General features: G+C 40.1%; 1 protein-coding gene across 5 annotated transcripts; it reads right to left on the bottom strand.

Moving 5' to 3' along the window:
* Positions 1-301: 301 nt before the first annotated feature.
* Positions 302-18,339, bottom strand: CRHBP (corticotropin releasing hormone binding protein). Of its 5 annotated transcripts, none has more exons than XM_058173258.1 (8): positions 18,119-18,339; positions 16,439-16,636; positions 15,932-16,028; positions 11,098-11,255; positions 6,435-6,645; positions 4,879-5,027; positions 3,173-3,290; positions 302-1,036 (listed from the first exon to the last, which is right to left on the bottom strand). In XM_058173258.1, the coding sequence occupies exons 2-8, from the start codon at positions 16,514-16,516 to the stop codon at positions 888-890; spliced, it is 960 nt and encodes a 319-aa protein (XP_058029241.1). In that variant the 5' UTR covers positions 16,517-16,636; positions 18,119-18,339; the 3' UTR covers positions 302-887. The 5 variants fall into 5 exon arrangements, with proteins under 5 accessions (XP_058029241.1, XP_058029243.1, XP_058029245.1 ...); XM_058173259.1 differs by lacking the exon at positions 18,119-18,339 and adding an exon at positions 1,907-1,977 and having other exon boundaries at positions 914-1,036; positions 16,439-16,752; XM_058173260.1 differs by lacking the exons at positions 15,932-16,028; positions 18,119-18,339 and having other exon boundaries at positions 16,439-16,752.
* Between the last annotated feature and the right edge of the window lie 4,157 nt (positions 18,340-22,496).

Below are 22,496 nucleotides of genomic sequence, written 5' to 3'. Positions count from 1 at the left end.
TGAGGTAAATATATTATTTGGAATCAAATTGTGGGAGAATATTAATAATCAAGTCAAAATTCTGAAAAGTTATCTTAGTGAATGAATACAATGGAAATGTATTCCAGTCCCTATTCATGGATGTTGATCCACCAATCTAATTCTACCAATTAACAATTAATATAAAAAGTTTATCATATATAAATTTACTTAACATTCTCATTAACTTCTTAATTAAATGTATAATTGTTGTTTCTAGTACCATGAAATCCAGTTGATGAAAGTCACAAGGAAAAAACAGTCCAACTAAATTTTGTCAATACTATGAATGTATTTATTATGTTAAACAGATAAAAGCAAAATCTTTTTTCATGCTATAAATTTTTATTAAAAACTGAATATACATTTGTGTAAATAAATTAATGGCAATTAAATTTATGCACTGTAATATTCTCTTATAAAATTGTAATGTCATTTCTCTCTATGTGAATCTTTCTAGTTTTGACACCTAAAGAGGATAAGCTGCAAATTCAATTAAACAATGTTCTAAAATAAGTATGTGCACAATAAATAATTTCAAAAATTGTGCATGTATTTGAACATTCATGGCTCCTCAAAACAGGCACCCTGATGCAGCAACAACATACCATATTTGATTCAATGGATGCAAGTATGCCTAAAGACAGCTTTTGGAATCTGTACAGATTTACATATCTTGGATATATTCAATATTTCTAAAGACAGGAAAAAGACAATGTATTGCAAATGCCATGAGTAATACTCTTCTAATCATGTTCATGGAAATAATGATTTCATATGAAAAGATAAGTGCTCAGACAGCAGAAGTGTTTCACCAATTTAGCTGCTCAGAATTAGTATGTTCCAGGAAAAGAGACTTGTCCAATATTTCAAATGCTTGAAAGACAAAATTCATTGAGGCTGTTGTTTTCCTGTTCATTTTGATCCAACTGGTAATATTCAAAAGTTACTTGATTGATATGCTTTCCACTTGAGACTAACCGCAGTACGGTGTTGTCACAGCCAATCTTCATTTGAGCTAGCCAAAGGGAAATCATTTAGATTTTATTTTAATTACTTAAAAAAAATGTGTAGTTATTGAACAACTTTAATGGATTGCACTTTTACATGCAGGACTTGTGCACAAATTTTCAAAAGGTATGCCTATATCATTTCTTTATACCCTACTGCCTCTATATAGAAAAAAATGATCTGTGTGTATAGATAAAAGCAACTTCCATCTTCATGCACTACTGTGCATGAAGATTAGATGTGTTTATGCTGCAGCAAATATATGGACATATGATTTCTAATGAGGCATCGTCTTTCCACATTGAAATGCACATTATTGCAAAGAGCATAGGAAAAACTTTACTAATATACTAAATCACTATCAAAGAATGCCTTTACACTGATTTCATTAATGGCTTCAAAATAAGGTTGAATAATATTTTTCCTATTCTAGATTCATTGCCTTTATTCTGAAATGGTCTAATCTGCCCTCAGTAAGATTAGTGTATGACTAAGTAATATAATATGACAACAATGTACTGTTCTTTATAGGATCTCTGATTGAAAAGAATAATTCTTGAGGCACTAATTCTAGAGGCACTTTCCCTATATCAAGTGTGTTTAATTTGTCTTTATTAACACCCATTAAACCAAATTTGAATGCACATAATAATATTTCATCATGTGAGCTATATTGTACTTGATTTCCTGAAAGATAAAATTCATTTTAACTACAAAAATAGCAGAAGACAGAAACGATCGGCAGTGAATGGTACTGAAAAGATTGTGAAGGTTTTTGTTTGTTTGAAGCAAAATAGATTACACTCAGCATCATTTACAACTCTCAGATAGAAAAGATTAAGCCTCACTAAATTGCATAGAAGGGAAAATGCCTTACTGTATGGGTATTTAGCTGAGCTAGGTCTTCCTGCGTCTTCATGCTGCATATATTATAGTGTGCAATTGGATCTAGATTTGAGAAGGAAGACTTTCAGGGCTCTAAGTGCCATGATGGGTGGGAACAATAATACAAAGAGAACGAGGCTCTATAGTTTACTTGGGTATGGACCTGGGCTATTGTTTTTTCTAGATAGTGGACAGAGTTTGCAGAAGAGGGCATGTCTGTGGGTCTTACTTTCTAATAAGCTACAACCTTTTCGTGTTTTCTGACTCAAAAAGGAACCAAATTCTATATGGCAATTGTGATTAGGCAGGATTAGGCATGGAATAGCAAAAGAGATGTTGGGACTACATAAAGTCTGTATATCTTTAAGTTTCCCACTTTGCTCTATGGTATTTATGAGACCATCTTCACATAGCAATGATGACATTGACTGATTGGTACCCACTCAGGGCTTGAGTCAGCAGCTAAGCAAAACTCTTTCCACAATAAAAGACCTTATTTTTTCAATACACATTGTCAGTCTTTTGCATTAATCCCAGTCATGAGAAGTAAATGTCCCAAAAAGTATTAATACCATGTCATTCCTTAATACCGTGAGCTTAAATAGATTCCAGAGGATAGTAGAGGAAGGCCTGGAGGAACGTTGTCCATGAAGTCACAATGGGTCGGACACGACTTCGCAACTAACAACAACAAATTCCTTAATACAAAAAATGCATGACGTTCTGACTTGTCTAGATTTATTGGAAAAAGTTTTTTGGGAGTTGTATTTGCAGGGCATCTGAAGCCATGAGATTGATTAAGCAGACCACAATGGCATAAATTAGGATGCAGATAAATATCAGAAAAGCTGTTTCTTTCTAATGCACTTTGTCATGCTTTTTTTTTTTACTGGAAAACTGAAAATCCTAAGCAATCAGTCCATATAATTAACTTTTTTATATCTACGGCAGGGGTGTCCAAACTTGGTCCCTTTAAGACTTTTGGACTTCAACTCCCAGAGTTCCTCAGCCAGCTTTGCTGGCTGAGGGACTCTGGGAGTTGAAGTCCAAAAGTCTTAAAGGGACCAAGTTTGGACACCCCTGATCTATGGTGTCTATACTTGGACTGCCAAAATCTGGATGTCTATTAAAAGAAAACAAAGTATAGCCTTCCTCTTTGCTGCCCTCTAAAGGTTATCTGGCATATTGCAGATATGGTAGCCCTATTATATCACTTTGAGGAAATATTTGAACAAGCAGCATTAACACAAGAGATTACCAGGTCCACTGAAAGAATGGCAAAGATCAGCCAATGGAAGCATCTTAGAAGGGTCTAACCCATTTCCTCCCAGCAACTCCATAAAATCTCCTGTGCCCCTGCAACCGGCAGTTGGTTTCTGTGCAGAAGAAAAAGCAGAAGGACATGAAACCATGTTAAATGGATAATTTAAAATCCAGGTTTATTTTAGCAAATGAGATTTATAAGATCATGCAAAATAATCAAGTGTGTTTTCGTTTTGATTAGTGAAGTTCTCTTTCAATCCTTTCAAAGTAGTTCAAAGTAGAGTTGTAATCATCTTCCCACCCTCAAAATACTGAGAACTCCCAAAGATTGCTCTAAGCCGGTGATAGCAAATCTACGGCATGCATGGCACAAGTGATATGCCATGACATTATTGGTGACAAACCTAGAGGCACATGAGAAAGCAGCCTCTGAACCTTCTGGAAGTTATGTGAGAGGGCCCTGCTCTTGAGGGGCCTCTGGATCATTCAAGAATCATACAAGAACATTCTCACATAATTCTGGGAGGCTTTTGGAGGCTCTAGCAAAACTTTCAGAGGGTCCGGAGGCCGTGGGAGAGCCCATTACATTTCTCATGCGGCCTCCGCAGCCCACCCAAAATACAGGAAGTTCTCACATGATTTTCAGAGCCTCCAGAAGCCGCACAAGAATGTGTTGTGCTGTCCACCTGGACTTTGGAACCTCTGGAAGTCACACAAAAGGGCTCCGCTCTGAAGCCTCCAAAAATAAGGGACAACAGGGTGTGTTTTTCCACTCTTCTCAGAGGCTGCAAAGGCATGCAAGAACATTCTCCTAAGTTTCCAGACTTTGTGTGACCTCGAGCTGCTTCAGATTGGCATTTTTTTCTGAGAGTCAAAAAAATGTACAGATACAGTATATAGGTATTTATAGAATAGGTATCTTAAATTGACATGCCACCCATTTCACTATCCAAAGTAACTCTTTGTTAATGAATTGTTTCTCTTTTGTCTGGGATGGAGTGATAGGCTAGCCGAGTCAAGTTAAGCATTTTCTGAATTTTTTACACACCAAGCCCAAATGTTTCCCATCACTGTTGCAAGCAAATGGGATAGTGCAAAGATTCTCATTCAGATCCCTTGCATTCCCAGAGATCCTAACAAAAATCAAGTCATTCTTACCCACAAAAGGGAATAAAAGAAACTGCTAGTTTCTATAAAAATCGGGCAAAAGAGGGCTCAATGAATATCACATAAGGGCATAAAAATTCAAGAAGCTCTTTAATATTTCCAAATGCAGCATTCATGAATATGGGAAACTTTCAGAGCAAGAATGTACTAAATGATGGCTGTCCTTGTCCCATTTAAGTGATGATTATTTAAACATCATGCAAAGCCAAAAACAAACAACCACTTTATGGGTTTGTGCTATATAGTAGCTAATAACTCTGCTATTTACGTCAAACTAGGAGATCTCCCCATATGCAAGAATATAGTTCAGAAAACATTTTGTCCTTTTTTTATGACCTTTGATGAACAGGAAGATGGGATTTCCAATATCCACAGATGGTTCTGCCTTCCAGAGTCCATATCAAAGAAAGATTAGGAGACAGGGAACAGATAAAAAAATAGGCCAGATGTGGCCATAAGGACTAGCAGCAAATTTGCTGAATCCTATAACCCTGTAGTGTAAGCAGATGTATAAGGAAGAAACTGACAACTCACCTTCAAGTGAAAACCCTTCAGGTGCCCCAGGCTAAGATCAGATATTTTTATCAATGTTGGGTAGATAATGGAAAAACTGCAATTCCGATGCTGATGAGGAACAATCATCGTAAATCTTCCACTCGGAGTCTGGGAGATGATATTGCAAGCTTTAGTACAGGGGGAAGATATAGAATTACTGAGTCACAATTTGTTCACTAAAAAGGAATGCAGACTTTTTAATTTGAGGAGGTTTTGGCACCGACACAGATAAGATGCTAATCAGCTGTGCTGAGGTCTTCCAATAGTGTCTCCATTCAAAATCAGGCATGAGTTTTGCAATTTAGGGTCACAAATATCACACTGGCAGCAACAGAAAATAATCATTGCTTATTGGCCTATTTTACTGAAGTAATACTGAAGATGCTATGTCATGTAGCAGGGGGAAAATCCATAGGGGCAAATAGCTTCCATTGTTCAGAGAACTTAAGAGTTCTAAATATTAAAGTGTGTAACCTAAATTGTTCATACATTGGCAGGATAGGAAAAAGGATGTTTTTTTAAAAAAAGTCAGGGAATTTGCCTACTCCTTTTTACCATGTAAGTTCATCTTTTAAAGGCACACTCAACCCCACAAGAAAGACCAGATCCAAAAAACAACTCTACGTAAAGGCTAAAGCTACTTTTACTGAAAGTGGCTCTAGTAACAAAGTCTTGCAAGTGTTCTTACTTTAAGCTTTCCTCATTTTAGCAGTCTAATTTTAGGAAAGACAGAGGGAAATCGTTTTGTTGCTGGTTTTGTTATGGCATTTGTGAGCATAAATAAATAAATAAATAAATAAATATTCATTCATTCATTCATTCATTCATTCATTCAATTCCTATAGCTGCCCAACTCAACCAAATTCTCTTTGGTTTCTCTTTGCATGCTCTTATTTTACCTTCAGGGAAGAGTTCTATTTTTTAATGATTTTAACGATTTCTAAATGCCTGTGCCAAATCATGCCTAAAGAGCCAGAATAAGGACCCTCCATTGTCATTTGATCATGGCCCAGTTAAGTTGCAACACCTAGCCCAGTGGTTCATTTTTCTTCACCATGGGCCCCCTTTAAATATCCTTTGTGGCCATGGACCCCCAAGACTTAACTCAATATTTAAATCATAACATTTCTTCAAATCTTCGTAGACCCTTATGAAAACGTTGCAGTTCCCCCCCAGGAGTCCGCAGACCACAGGTTAAGAATCATTGACCTAGCCAATCATGGTTGTTCTTAAAATGAAAACAAAAAAAACCAAAGGAGTGAACTTTGAGTTTGAATGGAATTTGATAGAATGGAGTTTGAATAGAGTTTGAATGGAAGACTGCCAATCCAGAGTAGACTGGGAAGTCAGAAAAATTCCAGAGAAGAAGGCAACAGCATGCCTCCATTCTGGGTAAGAAAACATAGTCAAGCTGATTGAGCCTTTGCTGAATCAGTACCTATACTATTTCTATTTATTTGATCACAGCTTGACTAAATTGTTCCTCTTCTGAGAAATCACAGCCATTTCAGAAGATAAAATGAAAACAAGCTTACGGAAAAGATTAGGCTGCTTCTTTATTGTTAAGGTGAATCCATTCCCTGCATCCTGAATTCTGAAGAAGATCATGGCAACATTCTGAGAGGACCTGATGGTGGTTGGGCTAGCTCCAGCTTCACAGAAATCTCTATACCTTTCAGAAGTGGGGAGAGGGTGATCCGAAGAGCTAGGAAACTTCTCACCCTTCAGTATCCAGCCATCAAAAACCTAGAGGGATGTAGGAGTATAGAAGAGAATTCAGATTTATATCAGATTTCCTCATCTTGATGCCTTCCATATTTACTGAGACTGCAATTCCCAGACTGAAGACATTCTGCCTCCAAAATCAAAAGAAGACAAATCACAATTTGTCCATTAAAGTAAATTCTTTGTTCCTTATGTTTCATATTAAATTTTAAATCCAAACACATTGCTCATAATTTGACTGGCTGTTACTGGTATTATTAGCATCACATTATTGGCATAAATATGAATAAGAACATGAATGTTCTCATTTTCAGATTATTCTTTTTAGTGAGTATAATACCCTGTTTCCCCAAAAATAAGACATCTCCTGATAATAAGCACATGCGCTAAAATGAGCCTCCCGACAAAAAATAAGCCCTCCCCGAAAATATTTAAACGCAGAGCTGAAAATCAGGTAAGAAGGCAAGAGGAGCCCTGTCTTGCTCCATGTGCCCCAAAATAGTAAGACCTCCCCAAAAATAAGGTCAAGTGCTTATTTCAGGGTTCAAAAAAATATAAGACAGGGCCTTATTTTCGGGGAAACACAGTACTAGTTAATGAAATAAAAAGAGACTGACTCTTTTCATTATAGAAAGACTGTCTTGTAGGCTTTGGACCTCTCTTATATCTCATGCCAATCCAGAAATTTCACCAATCTGCTGCACACATGACTTGGCATTAACATCTATTATAAGTCAATCACTTCATACACTAATAATAATTACTTTGACATTCTCCGTAGTTTCTACTTCAAATAGAAACAATTTAATAATTGGGCTTAATTATGAAAGATGTGTTTCTAAACCTGACATTTAAACTTGAAGCGGGGTGATCAATATGCAGTGTCACACAGATGCTGGTTCCCTTCACTCCAGCTCTACAGACCATTCATTCTCCTCAGGGGTCCTGATCCAAGCATTATTGAGCTGAGCAGCCAACTATGCATATACTCCAGTCGAGGTTCCTAAACCTTGGGAGCTAGAAAATACTTCTGGAATGTTGAAATCATGTTTCAACATGATTTCAACCGGCTATGGCAAACCTCCTTCCCAGGCTGAAGGTAATCAACAACTGGCAGATGACCTGAATGAGTTTTACTGCAGGTTTGAAAGGAAACTACAGCCACCTATCTCCACAACCCCCATCTCAGACACACCAACAACAGCCAAGCCTCCTACAACTGACCCCATTTCATTGGGTTCACAACCCCTAGTGATCACAGAAAAGGAAGTGCAGGTCCTATTTCACAGACAAAAGCCAGGAAAAGCTCCAGGCCCAGACAAGATAACTCCTTCTTGCTTAAAAGTCTGTGCTGACCAATTGGCCCCATCTTCACCCATATTTTCAATAAATCACTAGAGATGTGCTATGTTCCTTCTTGCTTCAAATGCTCTACCATCATCCCAGTGCCGAAGAAGCCCACCATCAAGGAACTGAATGACTACAGACCAGTTGCTCTAACATCTGTAGTCATGAAAACCTTTGAAAGGCTAGTGCTTTCCTACCTGAAAACCATCACGGATCCGCTGTTAGACCCCTTGCAATTTGCATACCGAGCAAATAGATCAACAGATGATGCTGTTAATATGGCTCTGCACTACATCCTACAACATCTTGAGTCTCCAAAGACCTATGCAAGGGTCCTTTTTGTAGACTTTAGTTCAGCATTCAATACCATCATTCCAGACATTCTTCTAACTAAGCTAAACCAGCTACAGGTACCGGAACAGACTTGTAAGTGGATCACAAGCTTCCTAACAAACAGGAAGCAGCAGGTGAAGCTAAGCAAGATCACATCAAATACCTGTGCAATTAGCACAGGGCCCCCCCAAGGCTGTGTGCTCTCCCCACTTCTCTTCTCTCTGTATACCAATGACTGCATCTCCAATGATCCATCTGTTAAGCTACTGAAGTTCGCAGATGACACAACAGTGATTGGTCTCATTCGAGACAATGACAAATCCGCATATAGACGAGAGGTCGAACGACTAGCCTTGTGGTGCAACCAAAACAATCTGGAACTGAACACACTCAAAACCGTAGAAATGGTGGTAGACTTTAGGAAAACCCTTCCTTACTTCCACCTCTCACAATACTTGACAACACAGTATCAACAGTAGAAACCTTCAAATTTCTAGGTTCTATCATATCACAAGATCTAAAATGGACAGCTAACATCAAAAACATCATTAAAAAAGGACAACAAAGAATGTTCTTTCTGCGCCAACTCAGTAAGCTCAAACTGCCCAAGGAGCTGCTGATTCAGTTCTACAGAGGAATTATTGAGTCTGTCATTTGCACCTCTATAACTGTCTGGTTCGGTTCTGCAACCCAACAAGAAAACACAGACTACAGAGGATAATAAGAACTGAAGAAAAAATAATTGCTACCAACGTGCCTTCCATTGAGGACCTGTATACTGCACGAATCAAGAAGAGGGCCGTGAAAATATTTGCAGATCCCTCGCATCCTGGACATAAACTGTTTCAACTCCTACCCTCAAACGACGCTATAGAGCACTGCACACCAGAACAACTAGACACAAGAACAGTTTTTTCCCGAAGGCCATCACTCTGCTAAACAAATAATTCCATCAACACTGTCAGACTATTTACTGAATCTGCACTACTATTAATCGTCTCATAGTTCCCATCACCAATCTCTTTCCACTTATGACTGTATGACTATAACTTGTTGCTGGCAATCCTTATGATTTATATTGATATATTGACCATCAATTGTGTTGTAAATGTTGTACCTTGATGAACGTATCTTTTCTTTTATGTACACTGAGAGCATATGCACCAAGACAAATTCCTTGTGTGTCCAATCACACTTGGCCAATAAAATTCTATTCCATTCTATTCTATTCTATGTTTTAAGAACTCTCACAAAATGACTACCAATAAGGAATGTTGTGAAAATACCTACCACCTTCCAGAAAAACTTTCACTGACCAATTTAATTTTGATTTCTGGCACCCAGACAGAGAAGCAAAACTCTGGGCTATGGCCATCTATCATGTTTTCTTTGAATTCTCCCAGGACCCGTATGAAAACTAGTGGTATTCTTGGAGATTAAAAATGATGCAACAGCCACTTGGCTTTGTAGAATGGCAATTTTACAGTTAATGTTTCTAAAGGTGAATAAAAATAACAGCCTTTTGTTCTAATCATCCCTTTATTCTTCAGACAAACGTGTGAGATCCTTCATGCTGCAGATCCAAGGAAATTAAAATGTTCACATTACATGAAATTAAAGAAACAAATGTTTTGACCTGAGTGTTGATTATATTATTTTAGGAATTACTAATAAATTCCATTTAAAGAAAAGGCAGACAATTGATTTTCAAGCAACAAATGCATGGTGTATGGTGGTTATCTGTGATGGAATGTAGTAGAATGGATTCCCAGGACGAAGGGGATGCATTACAAAGGAAAAAGGGACAATCCAGTCCAGATATTTTGTGTGAAAGAAAGAGGGTAAAGTATACAGTAAATGCAGATAGTAGAGGGCTTCAGTCTGGCAAGATTCTGTCTTACAGGTGTGGAAATGAAGAACTCAGTTTGAAAGACGCTGGTATCACTCTTGGGTTTGGGGCCATGATCTACAGATTGGACTTCACTTCAGGGTTATGTTTTGGGTAAAGAGGCGATGGTTTCCTCTGCTGCATTTTATCCTAGAAAATGAAATTATTTCTCCAGATAATATGCTAATGTAAGAGCAGCCAAAGGACAGCAAGTTCTCTCTATCTATTGTATCAACAAAGCAAAGTTTCTTGCAATACTTTAAACTCTGGCAAATGTATAAAGTATTATGATAAATTTATGGTATCTTTCCCATAACCATATCTTCTGTGGTCTCTTATCTTTCTTCTTTATTTCTATGTTTATTGCCTGCAGTTCTGACAATGTTTTGTTAGTATTTTAATTCTACATACTTAAATACTTAATTTCATTATTAAAATAATATATTCCCTACTGAATCTCAAACTCATGAAAGGCATTGTGGTACAATGGTTGAGGTTTGGGCTATAACTGATGAGTTTAAATTTCTATCCAACCACAACTATTAGTCTACCTGCCAGGCTTGCTGCTAAAAGAAAATGGGAAAAAAGAGAAAACTGTGTGTATCCTTGAAAACAAGATGTAAATGGAATGAATAAACAAAAATAAAATTCATGGTACTAAGTAGAAAGGCTATCAGAAGAAGACTGTAGTGGAGGGATTTTGGATCCAAAGCTAACCTCATTCCACTCACCATGTCTGGAAACCTCAAAAGCGACATCTAAAGCATTACCTTCTGTTTTGATTTTTTGACTTTACCAGTGCCAAATATATCCTGTTTTTTTTATAAAAGAAAATCTAACTTAAAGTATGCATTCCCTCACCCCTGTCTGAAATAGAAACTCACAGTCAGCAAGCAACCTATTACCTTCAAGAAATCTCCAGCTTGACAGTCAATGTTGACAAAGTCAAAATCTATACTGATGAATTCCTCTGGTTCTCCTATGAAGAATGTTGCACAATGCATCTGGGGTTGGTCTGCGGTGAAGGTAAACTGCCCTTCTATACTTAGCATGTCAAGACATCCTGCAGACGAGAATAGAAGCAAGTCAATTCCTTTTTCTTCGGGGAGGAATCTTTTTTCACATGTCAGATTCAAGGGCAAGGCATATTGAAGACAGAAGCTATGTGCATGCAAAATTAAAGACAATTATCAGCTTTCAACAATCTTAAAAACTACACATGTAATCTTCCAAAAATCACACAATATAAAAATGCGTAACAATAATGTTAAGCTCATATTATAAAGGAAAGTCAGTAGCTAAATAATTCCTAGGTCAAGGCACTTTTACATGTTTTTACTAAAAACAAGATAAATGTAACTCACAAATGTGCTGATTATATGCAAATGTCCCTTTTTGATAAAGGCCATCATTCTCAGTATGCTGTTTAATTTTTAAGAAGCTTCTACATTCAATCCCTGACAGATAGAGCTATAGAAGACTCCAGAAAGAAATCTTGGAAAATTACATCCAGACTCTCTAGTCAGTTTAGGTAGCTCCCAGATTCCTTAATTATGTTCCCAAATTGGTGAGACAAATTTCTGCCATTTGGATACAATAAACATACAAAACTATTGTAAGCCTTAAAAGAGGCACTCTCCTAATCTAGAAACAAATGGAAAACATGTGCAGAACCATATTATTCTCCCAATCACTACCTTTGCAAATTTCAAACCCTCCCCCCCCCCCCGTCATTACGACTACAGACTCAAATATTTTCTTTTCCCTACGCCTTCTTCTTAGTTTTTACTGTAATTTTTAAATCTCATCAGACAAAACCCTTCTCTTCCCTCCTTCTCCATATGGGTTTGAAAGTTCATGGGAGGAGAGTCAGGGGAGGGAGGCACATTAATCTGTATTTCGTGCCCATTATCAGGAAACAAAAGTCTAAGCTCCTATTATGCCTTTATTAGGATTAATTAAAGTGACATAAAAGAATGTGCAAAAGCTTTTAGGTTTTTCTTACATTGAGCCTGATGCTTCCAAAAAGCAGGAGAGAAAAGCAAGAAAATTCAAATTCTACAGCTGTGAGCTTAAATACTCAGACTCTTAAAATGACAATTGGCGCTAAATGCTTTATTATCAAAAGGTGCAATTGATGTCAGCTTTTGACTGTCATTCAAGAACAAAGCAATTCTTCCCAATTCTGGAAACACAAGTACCCAAGCTCACAAGCTCCTGGCTCAGAAGAAAACGGGGGAGGAAAAACCTTGAATTTATGTCTTGGAAATGACTGGCTGATTGAATGATTATGTGCCATCAAGTCTGGATCTTCCAGCTTCCTTGGATGTGCTTTCTTCTCAAAAGGACATACAATTATAAATGTATCTGCTGCACAATGTGCCAATTGGCGTAGCATTTATATAGCATTTTTGAGAGTGCTTGGGGGGCTACCCTGGATAAGTTTTCCAAAAATAATTCTACACTTATTTCCCTGTATTAATGGAGAAGGCCAGCAAGAAAATCATACCTTGAAGCCATGTGAGATTTGAACTGTGGCTGTCTTATTCTTCTTCATGAAACAGGAATAAGTTTCTTTTCCTTACACTCTCATTCTTTTATTACAATAAACAATAATACAGAAAGTAGAGGTCATAAACTCACTTCTGAGCTGAACTACTTCCCATCCATCCTTGTAGCAGTCAAGTGAGGAGGATGAAAGCAGACCTGCACTGCAAACTCCACCCCTTTTTATACTTGCATTATTATATCGCATTCACATACTAATGGGGTGGAGCTTGCAAGGCTGCTTATGTCAGAAAAGTGTAAGAAAAGCTCCTGCAGATAATGCCGCCAATGCTGTCGCCACTGCTGATTCATTTCCTACTTCCTTTACTTTTATTTCAAATCACTGCAAGTACCTGACATCCAGCCGGAATAACTAGATTTTCCAACCCAGGACAGGATAGGCAAAAGGAAAAAAAACATTACTTTAACATGAAGTAGAGAAGATAAGCTTAAGCTTATCTTACTTGTGGACTGGGAATGGGATAAGGCAAGACAGTGGGAACACATCAGAATACAAAAATTGCTGAGGCGTTTTTTGTACCATGAAAGGTGACAGGAAAAAAAGGTCCCAAAGTAGGTAATATTAGAGTCATGCAACAGTAAGCAAGCTGTATACTTTCTTTCCTTCCCTTTTCCAAAAGGTTTTAACGTCTGCATTCTGTTACTCATGTAAAACAGACATGGGAAAAGTACCATATATCAGCGATAGAGAGTGGAGTCATACATTATGGTAAGTCATGGTTTGTTTAATCATAACTGCTACACTCCACAATTACCTGGGTTTAGGCAATGTGCTAAGCCATAAAATGTGATATACAAACTACAATGGCATATTCATGTAATACACCAAGCCAAAACCACACAAATTACATTGTAGTTTAGTACTATGTGTAAATGTTGCATGTATTAGTGTCTCTGTTTAATCCCTGAGATGCCAGTTAAAAGAATGAGACAGAGGTATTGTAAAGAAACAGAGGGAATGTCAACAGAGATGAGCTTTTGGAGAACTAAGTAACACACCTATGAGAGTGAACTGTATTTGGCTACATGGCATAATAGCAATAGCAATAGCACTTAAACTTATATACCTCTTCACAGAGCTTTATAGCCCTCTCTAAGTGGTTTACAGAGTCAGCATATTGTCCCCAACAATCTGGGTCCTCATTTTACCGACCTCGGAAGGATGGAAGGCTGAGTCAACCTTGAGCCAGTGAGAATCGAAGCACCAAATTGTTGGCAATCAGCAGTCAGCAGAATTAGCCTGCAGTAGTGAATTCTAACCACTTTGCCATCACAGCTCTTAGAGTTAATTTTGATAGCCAGTGAAGCTTTTCGTTGCATTTCTGCAATCTTTTTCTCTTGCAACTCATCTTATTCTGAATCCTGTGTTTTCTATATTTTTTCCCTTATGCCAACTGCTTCCCTTCTCGTTGCACTGCTAAACAAAGCTATTGGGCTAGCAATGGAAATAGCCTTCATGCTTCATTGCCATTTCGTAGTTGGCATAGGACACAGAGATCCTCTCAGGTCCCCACCACAATCCACCCTGAAAAGCATTGCTTCGGTCATCCTTCGCTATCCTAGAGCCTTGCAGCTGAGTGGTGCAGACATTTGGGGGACTGAAATCCCATACCTAAGAGGGCATCTGGGGAAAGATGGCTTGAAATTTTGCTCCCAGGAAGGAGCCTCTCGCTCTTAATTTGAACTCAGGGTCAGGACCAAGCTTTGGAATCTGTCCCAGTGTACAGGTTCAGCCTTAGCATGCATTTAGTCATGAGGAAGGAGACCACGCATGAAAACATATTTAAAGGTATCTCCTCTCAACTCCAAAGTACCAAATGATATCTCCTAGGAAGCTGGAACCATTCCCAATCCACAAGTGAGACAACCTAAAGTTATACAGGGCCATTCTTTTCCTTCCCTTAGGGATCCAGTACAGATTGCTACCGCTATCTATAACCCACCACAACTTTTTCTCCTATCTCCTCTTCTACTGCATCTTCCTCCACTGGTGGAAATCCCACTGAAAAGAAAACTTCATAATCTTATTTTCTTTTATCTAGCTTCAGATGTTAGCAATGTCCATCAGGTGCAACCAGTAGCCTCGATTGTCCAAAAGACATCAGATTGGAGAAGGTTCAACTACTCTTTCTCAGTCACAAGCATCCTCTGGTATTCCCCAACCAGCCAGCTGAATAAACCACCATACACTGTTTTCTTCTTTCTGGTTGGCAGTTCGAAGAGCAGAGATTTCACATTACCTATCTCTGAAATCACTTATTCAAAACTTATTTTGGCAATGTTTATGGAGATTCTGAGTCATTCAGGTCATGGTTGTCCCAAAGGTGCTTTTTCAAGAGGCAACTGGACTTTCTGATTTTTCTCTGAAGACGTTTCGCTTCTCATCTAAGACTCTTCTTCAGCTGAAAAGCAACTTCATTCAAGCAGCTTCGGTGTCTCGCATCCTAAGAAGCAAAAACGTCTTCAAAGAAAATACAGACAGTTGCCTCTTGAAAAAATATCTTTGGGACATTATTTTGGCAATATTCATGATACCCTTTAAAAAGGAAATTCGGATTCCCCCTTTCAAGGCGACGTTGGCAACAGAAAGTGGAATGCCACAGAAGGCGAAGCATCGGTGACTCTCAGAAAGTTTTCCGCTCCAGCCGATCACTCTGGAAAAGCATTCCGCCCACAGCTCCGCAGCTTGATTTGCGCTCTTACCAAAACTGGCGCTGAGAAAGGGCGCCAGAACGATTTCTCGTCGTTTCTCACTTGCCTAAATTTCATTGCACCCAGCAACCTTTGGGTTCATTGCACCCAGCAACACCGGTTCCCGTTTTCATTCTGGGGCTGGGATCGAGGTCACTTGAACTCACGTCTATCCTTTTTAAGTCGCGGTGTGCGGAGATCGGGAGCAGCAGCGCCTTCTGACGCCCAACTTCCCCGGCCGCGAGAAAATGACAGTTCCCATCACCCACCGAACATGTGCCGGGATCGCCATCCGGGCCGGCTTCTTCCCTTCCCCCTCTCCCGCGAACCTCTCTACTCCCTTCCCGCAGCTCCGGCTGGCTACCAAACGCAACTCCCCTCCCATCCCCCGTCGTCCCCCCACCCCCACGCTCCCTTCCAGTCCGCCCGAGCTCGCCCGCAACTTCGCCACGCCGCCCGCCTCTCCGGAAAGAAACTCACGCAGCGCCCGACGGTAGATCTGCTGGCCGGAGAGTTGCCTTTTCAGCTCCTGGTTGAACAGCAGAACCGGCCCGTCCGCGAAGGCGCCCTGCCGCCCCTGGAGACACAAAAGACAGAAGAGCTCCCAGGGGGCGCAGAAAGGAGCCGGCCAAGCCTCTTGGAGCAACGGGGAGGGTGTCGGGTCTCTTGCTTGAGCAGGGGGTTGGACTATATATAGGGGTCTCCAACCTTGACAACTTTAAGCCTGGAGGACTTCAACTCCCAGAATTCCCCAGGCAGCTTAGTTGCCTGGGGAATTCTGGGAGTTGAAGTCTTCCAGGCTTAAAGTTGCCAAGGTTGGAGACCCCTGGACTGGGGTCCCTTCCAGGGTCCCTTCCAGCTCTATTCCGATTCAAAGGTGGCCAAAGTGGAGCGCGCGAGTACAGGGGCCACCTCGGCGTGGAAGGGGTCCTTGGCGGAGAATGGGGAGGGGAGGGGGGGACAGCGGGACGCCCGCTCTTCGCTCACCTCCAAGAACCGGCTCTCCCCTCCGAGGGCTGCCCAGAAGATGAGGGCGATCTGGCAGCGCCGGAATCCGACAGCCATGTCCGACAGGCTTCGCGCCGCGGCGTGCGGAGAAAGGGGAGCAGCGGCGCCTTCTCTGGGGCTGCGGACGCGGGTCCCTCTTATAGAGCTTTGGCAGAGGGGAGGCAGCGGGTCTCCTGACTGATAGGGTAACCCATGGTTACTGGATCTCTGCCAGGGAGGCGAGGAGTGCGCAGTGATGACGGGGGCCCCCCAAAGCCGCAGCTGCGCTCGTGCCCCGCTGCTCGCGCGGTCCACTCGAGGCTCAAAACCGCCGCCCCTCCCCCCGTCTCCCTCCTGCCCTCCCTCCCCGAAAGCGAAGTTCTCTGCCTCTTTTGCGACTCGCCCTTTTGGAAGAGAGACCCCGGCCACCGACGACTAATTGGAACATCCTGCCTTTCTTTTTCCGGGGATGGAGGGGCGAAAGGAAGGCACTGCCTCATTGTTCAAAAGGGTTCTGTGCTTCTGTGCCAAGCGAACTTTTAGCACCTTCTGAGCAGTGGTGGGTTTCAAATTTTTTTACTACCGGTTCTGTGGGTGTGGCTTGGTGGGCTTGGCAGGGGAAGGATACTGTAAAATCTCCATTCCCTCCCCACTCCAGGGTAAGGTTGCTGTAAAATCTCCATTCCCTCCCCACTCCCAGGGAAGGTTGCTGTAAAATCTCCATTCCCTCCCCACTCCAGGGAAAGGTCACTACAAAATCCCCATTTCCTCCCAATCAACTGGGACTTGGGAGGCAGAGAATAGAAGGGGGCGAGGCCTATCAGAATTTTTACTACCGGTTCTCCGAACTACTCAAAATTTCCACTACCGGTTCTCCAGAACTGGTCAGAACCTACTGAAACCTACCTCTGGTTCTAAGCCAGGCAGGCGAAGAAGCAGAAATCAGATCTGGGGGAGAGTTTTTGTTCGGATTAAATCCTGTTTTCCTAAAGGAAATCGTCAGAGGTGTAGATTTTAGGATGAAAAGGGAAATTTACTCACTCACTCACTCATTCACTTATTCATATGGCTTGGTGCAAAGATGGGTTTCAGCAGGTTCTGACTAGTTCTGGAGAACTGGTAGCGGAAATTTTGAGTATTTGGGAGAACCGGTAGTAAAAATTCTGACTGCCCCTGCCCCTATCTATTCTCTGCCTCCCAAGTCCCAGCTGATCGGGAGGAAATGGGGATTTTGCAGTATCCTTCCCCTGGAGTGGGGAGGGAATGGAGATTTTACAGTATCTTTCCCCTGCCACATCCACCAAGCCACGCCCACAGAACCAGTAGTAAAAAAAATTGAAACCTATCACTGGCTCAGTGGCTTGAAAGTGTTTGGATGGGGGTGGAAAGACTTTGGCTCAACCTGAGTGGCTGTGGCTGTTCCCCCCCACTCCCGCCCCCATTCCAGGGAGAGGGATATTTTTTATTATTGGGCTTTTTAAAAAGTGGACTGACTGGCCTATCAGAGAGAGACAAGGCTTTATTAAGTCTTCACGGTCTCTGTTTTTTTCAAGTTATTTTTATTAGAAAGGCTGTAGCAACAGAATTGAGCCAGTCTGACTGTGCTTCCCCTTCTCCCTCTTATTTTGAGAATGGGGGACAGGGGCTGGGTGAAGTGTTTTTATAAACCACTTTACTGACCTGGGCTCAAGTTTTATTTCTCAGTAGCAGATCTTCCCTCTGTCCTTTAAGGCCATTCTGTTTACTGAGTGCAGATTAAAAGTAGACCCACCTCACTTCTTTCAACTGAGATGCTCTTCTGATTTACAAGCGGTTGCTGACAACTGACTTAATCTGCTGGAAAGCTTCGCCATCAGAACTGAACAATGTCAGCAAAAGAGCCAGAAAGTGGTGGTTAAGGCGAAAGTCAAGAGAAGGTCATCTTTGTTAGATCAGAGCCAAACCTCAGCCAGCTTAGAGCTTCTTGGCTGAATATGATCCTAAATCCTGTCCATAAATTCGAAGGTTGCCCTGAAAACATTGCCTTCTTGCACAAGATCTTGGCCAGGGGTTGCTTGAATTCAACACAGTCTCAGGCCAATTCATATGGGTGTTATTTGCCATTGTAGTTGATTGAGATGCAACTCTGTGGCTTAGTGTATACCACATGCTCTTGCCCTCTCTCTAAACATTAAATGTTAGACTTCTATTTTGCTAAATAACTGAATATTTCTTGGCAAGCTGATGCCTACACAAAATATTTACACCCAAACACCATGTAATACATTATTTTTCTTTTTAATGTGATTTACAGTATTACATGGTGTTATGGCTTAACTATTTTAAGTATAGGATTCTATATAAAGTAAAGCAATTTCATCTTAAGGGAATAAGTCCAAATGTCAGGTGGAAATGGCTTTTTGTCATTTTGTCATTGCAACAGCACTCTCTTTATTACTAACAACCTATTAAATGCATATATATCCACACAAACCTACACACAAGCATGAATGCACGCACATCACACACACACACACACACACACACACACACACACACACACACACACACACAAAGAGCCTTTGATTGGAACTTATTCTTAGAGGTGCACATTCAGCAGCAGACTTACAGCTGAATCTAAAATTCCTAAAATGTTAGGCACCATCTGGGCTTCTATCGCTACAAGCAAAAGAGCAATTTGTAAGAAGAATATACTTTCTATACATTGCTTTATTGTTATAGTGCTACTCTCATCATAAACGGTGGTGTGTCCTGAATGGAGATAGCCAGCAGTGGACTAGACAGGGCAATACTTGCATTAATGTTGAATAATAAACCTTACTGCTATTCTAAAATAATCTGATTAATTCTAGTTTCACCTTTTTAAAAGGATCATCATTTTGATTTTTGCTCAAGGGAGACTTGGTTTAGGATTTGCATTTATATCTTTTCAAAAATGCCATCCAGACAAATCTTGAAACCTGTGCAGACCTGGCCATGGTCTGTGCTGAAGACTCAGATACAAGTCCGTCCTCAGCCATACAAGTTCATTGGGAGAATGGACATTTGCTCTCTCTTGATTCCACTCTATTCACAGAATTGTTATTTGGGGGGCAATGAAGAAAAGAGAGTTTGGATGGCTGTAACCCAAGCACGTAGAATGCACTGGAATTACTTTCAGGGCTCCAGAGGGGCCATTGCAGGAGTCAGTAGTAGTGTGAAATCCATTTTTTTTTTACTACAGGTTCTGTGGGCGTGGCTTGGTGGGTGTGGTGTGGTTGGTGGGTGTGGCAGGGGAAGGATACTGCAAAATCTCCATTCCCTCCCCACTCCTGAGGGGAAGGATATTACAAAAACTCCATTCCCACTCCACTCCAGGGGAAGGATATTGCAAAATCTCCATTCCAACCCCACTCTGGGGCCAGCCAGAGGTGGTATTTGCCGGTTCTCCAAAGTACTCAAAATTTCTGCTACTGGTTTTCCAGAATCTGCAAGATTTCACCCCTGGTCAGCAGGTACCACAAATGAAATAGAAAAAGCTGAAATGGAATGTAAGACACTCCATAAATTGCCATGACCAACTATCTTTAGTTATAAGGCGCTTTATGAGCTACAAGTTACATTTATTTTGTAGAATACAAATAAAGGCTTTGAAATGGAATACTATAAATTGAATATATCAAAGTGGAAAAACCATTAAAATTAGAGCAAATTATCAGTGAATTAGCTGAATGGAAGAGATATAAAATGATGCCCAAATTTATGTTAAGAAATAAAACTTTGAAGCAGACATTAGCTCACAGATGGTAACATTTATAGGACTCAATGAATTCTGGTCAAGGTGTACTTTCACTGTATTGGCTACATTTCATTATGTCTAGAAGAAAGATCTATACTTTGGAACAACAGTTAGTGGTTGTGGGGTTTTTTCTTATTTCTTCATTATGGATTAACTCTTCATTAGTGATTTACTTGTAAGTGATTTATTTTCTAATGAGCCATCACCAAAATCAATAAACTAAACCAATTTTAATTTTTCTCACTGATCTGTATGGGATTTATTTCCTAGAAAGCAGGCACTGTATTTGATTTTTATGGTCCTACCACAATCACTTTTGTAATTTACAACAATTATCAATATAAATCTACAACATTTGAATAAAAATACATTTCACATTGTTAATAATTCTTGAAAAAGAAACCACATAATTATGCAAAAAAGAGCCGCTTCGACCTCAGACAGCATATTAAATTCAATTAAGAAAAAGACAACAGCAAACAGCAAACACAAAATAACAATATCGTGTTACTTTAGCCAATTTAATGCTTTAAAAATATAGCAACAACACAAATTGCATTCATTTTTTTCATGACACCGTGGGATATGGAGACTTCAAGTCATTCCTGAAAAAAAATGCAGCACCAGTTGTGATGCTTAAATATATTTTCTGCATCACAAAGCATACAAAATTATAAAGCTGAGAAATATACTTAGGGACACTCAGAGCTGCATTCATGATTTTAAAAAAATGGGAAAAATAGAGTCACAATACTAGATATTGCATGCTTTTAATGTCTGATTTTTTTATTGAACAGTCACATGATTTCACTGGTGATATTACTAAAGCCTAAACAGTAACATAAAATAAATGTAGAAAAAATAAAGTAGAAAATAAGTTGACAGTGCTTTTTGAGCAGTATACAGTAATCAAGAGTCTTTTCTGGAGATACTTTAGGAATTCATCTATCCAAACCTGATTCAATACTCTTTGACAAGGTATGTAGTGTGATGATCACTAAAAACCAAAATGAATGTATGCAAATCTAATCTGATTAGCAAGCATTTTCAATTTCACACTCCTACAGTTCTCCATTCTACTTGGGTTTCTTTGCGTCCAGCTAAAAAGTTGTCTAGTTATTGCTTAACAGTAAAGGTAAAGGTTCCCCTTGCACATATGTGCTAGTCATTCCCCACTCTACAGGGTGGTGCTCATCTCCATTTGAAAGCTGAAGAGCCAGCGCTGTCCAAAGATGTCTCCGTGGTCATGTGTCCGGCATGACTAAACCCCAAAGGCACACAGAGCACAGTTACCTTCCCACCAAAGGTGGTCCCTATTTTTCTACTTGCATTTTTTTAAGTGCTTTCAAACTGCTAGGTTGGTAGAAGCTGGGACAAGTAACGGGAGCTTACCCCATTATGTGGCACTAGGGATTCGAACTGCCGACCTTTTGATCGACAAGCTCAGGGTCTTAGCTGCTGAGCCACTGCATCCCTCTAGTTATTGCTTACAAAAGATAAAAAAAACAAATAAGAGGAATGTATGGTGAGGAAGTGCCCTCAAGTTTCACTCTACTGTGTTTGTCATAACTTGTTTGTATGGAATATAATTCAACTATTTTACTTTCTGTGATAAAATACCAGAAAAATAATTGCCATTGTGTCAGACACTACTGTTATGATATACTTTGCCCATGTTTTCAGCACCAGCTAAACAAAATCCATTATTATTTCTTTCTCTTTGCTCTATAAATCCTTGACGTTTTAATGAACCAATTTTAGTGATTTCTGACATGACAAGTAATTTTGTATAGGGCTTGACATTTTTCCTAGATTATTGCTGCACTCAAAAATCCAACAGCTAAATTCAGCTGATTTACTTTTGGCTGAGCAGAAGCACACCTCAAATAGCAAAACTTCATTTTGGTGGTTTGTGATACTAGAATTCAGCAGTTTAAGCTTCAAGAGGACCAGTTTACCATTGGCAAAAGGTCTTTCGAATTCCCACCTCTCAGTTCCTTGTCTCTAATCTGGTCTTGCACTAGACTTTAGGCAGTTCTTACAGGCTTTTACAGTATTTCACACACATGCACACATACACCCCCCCCCCAAAGATTGTGGAAGGTAAATTCAGGCACTGAAGCTTGGGGCCAGCTGGAAACCAATTCTATCATTCTTTTATTGGCCTTCAACCATCCTTTTGGGTAGGTGGGTGGGGAGCATCTAAGAGGTGATTTTCTCTCTCCCTGATGGATCATCCAATTTAAAAAAAGTAGATATCTCTAGTTATGGTCAGACAAA

This window comes from Ahaetulla prasina, chromosome 2 (genome assembly GCF_028640845.1).
Source record: "Ahaetulla prasina isolate Xishuangbanna chromosome 2, ASM2864084v1, whole genome shotgun sequence".
Taxonomy (NCBI): domain Eukaryota; kingdom Metazoa; phylum Chordata; class Lepidosauria; order Squamata; family Colubridae; genus Ahaetulla; species Ahaetulla prasina.
Note: the sequence above shows the minus strand (reverse complement) of the source record. Positions and strands in the feature narration are given on the sequence as shown.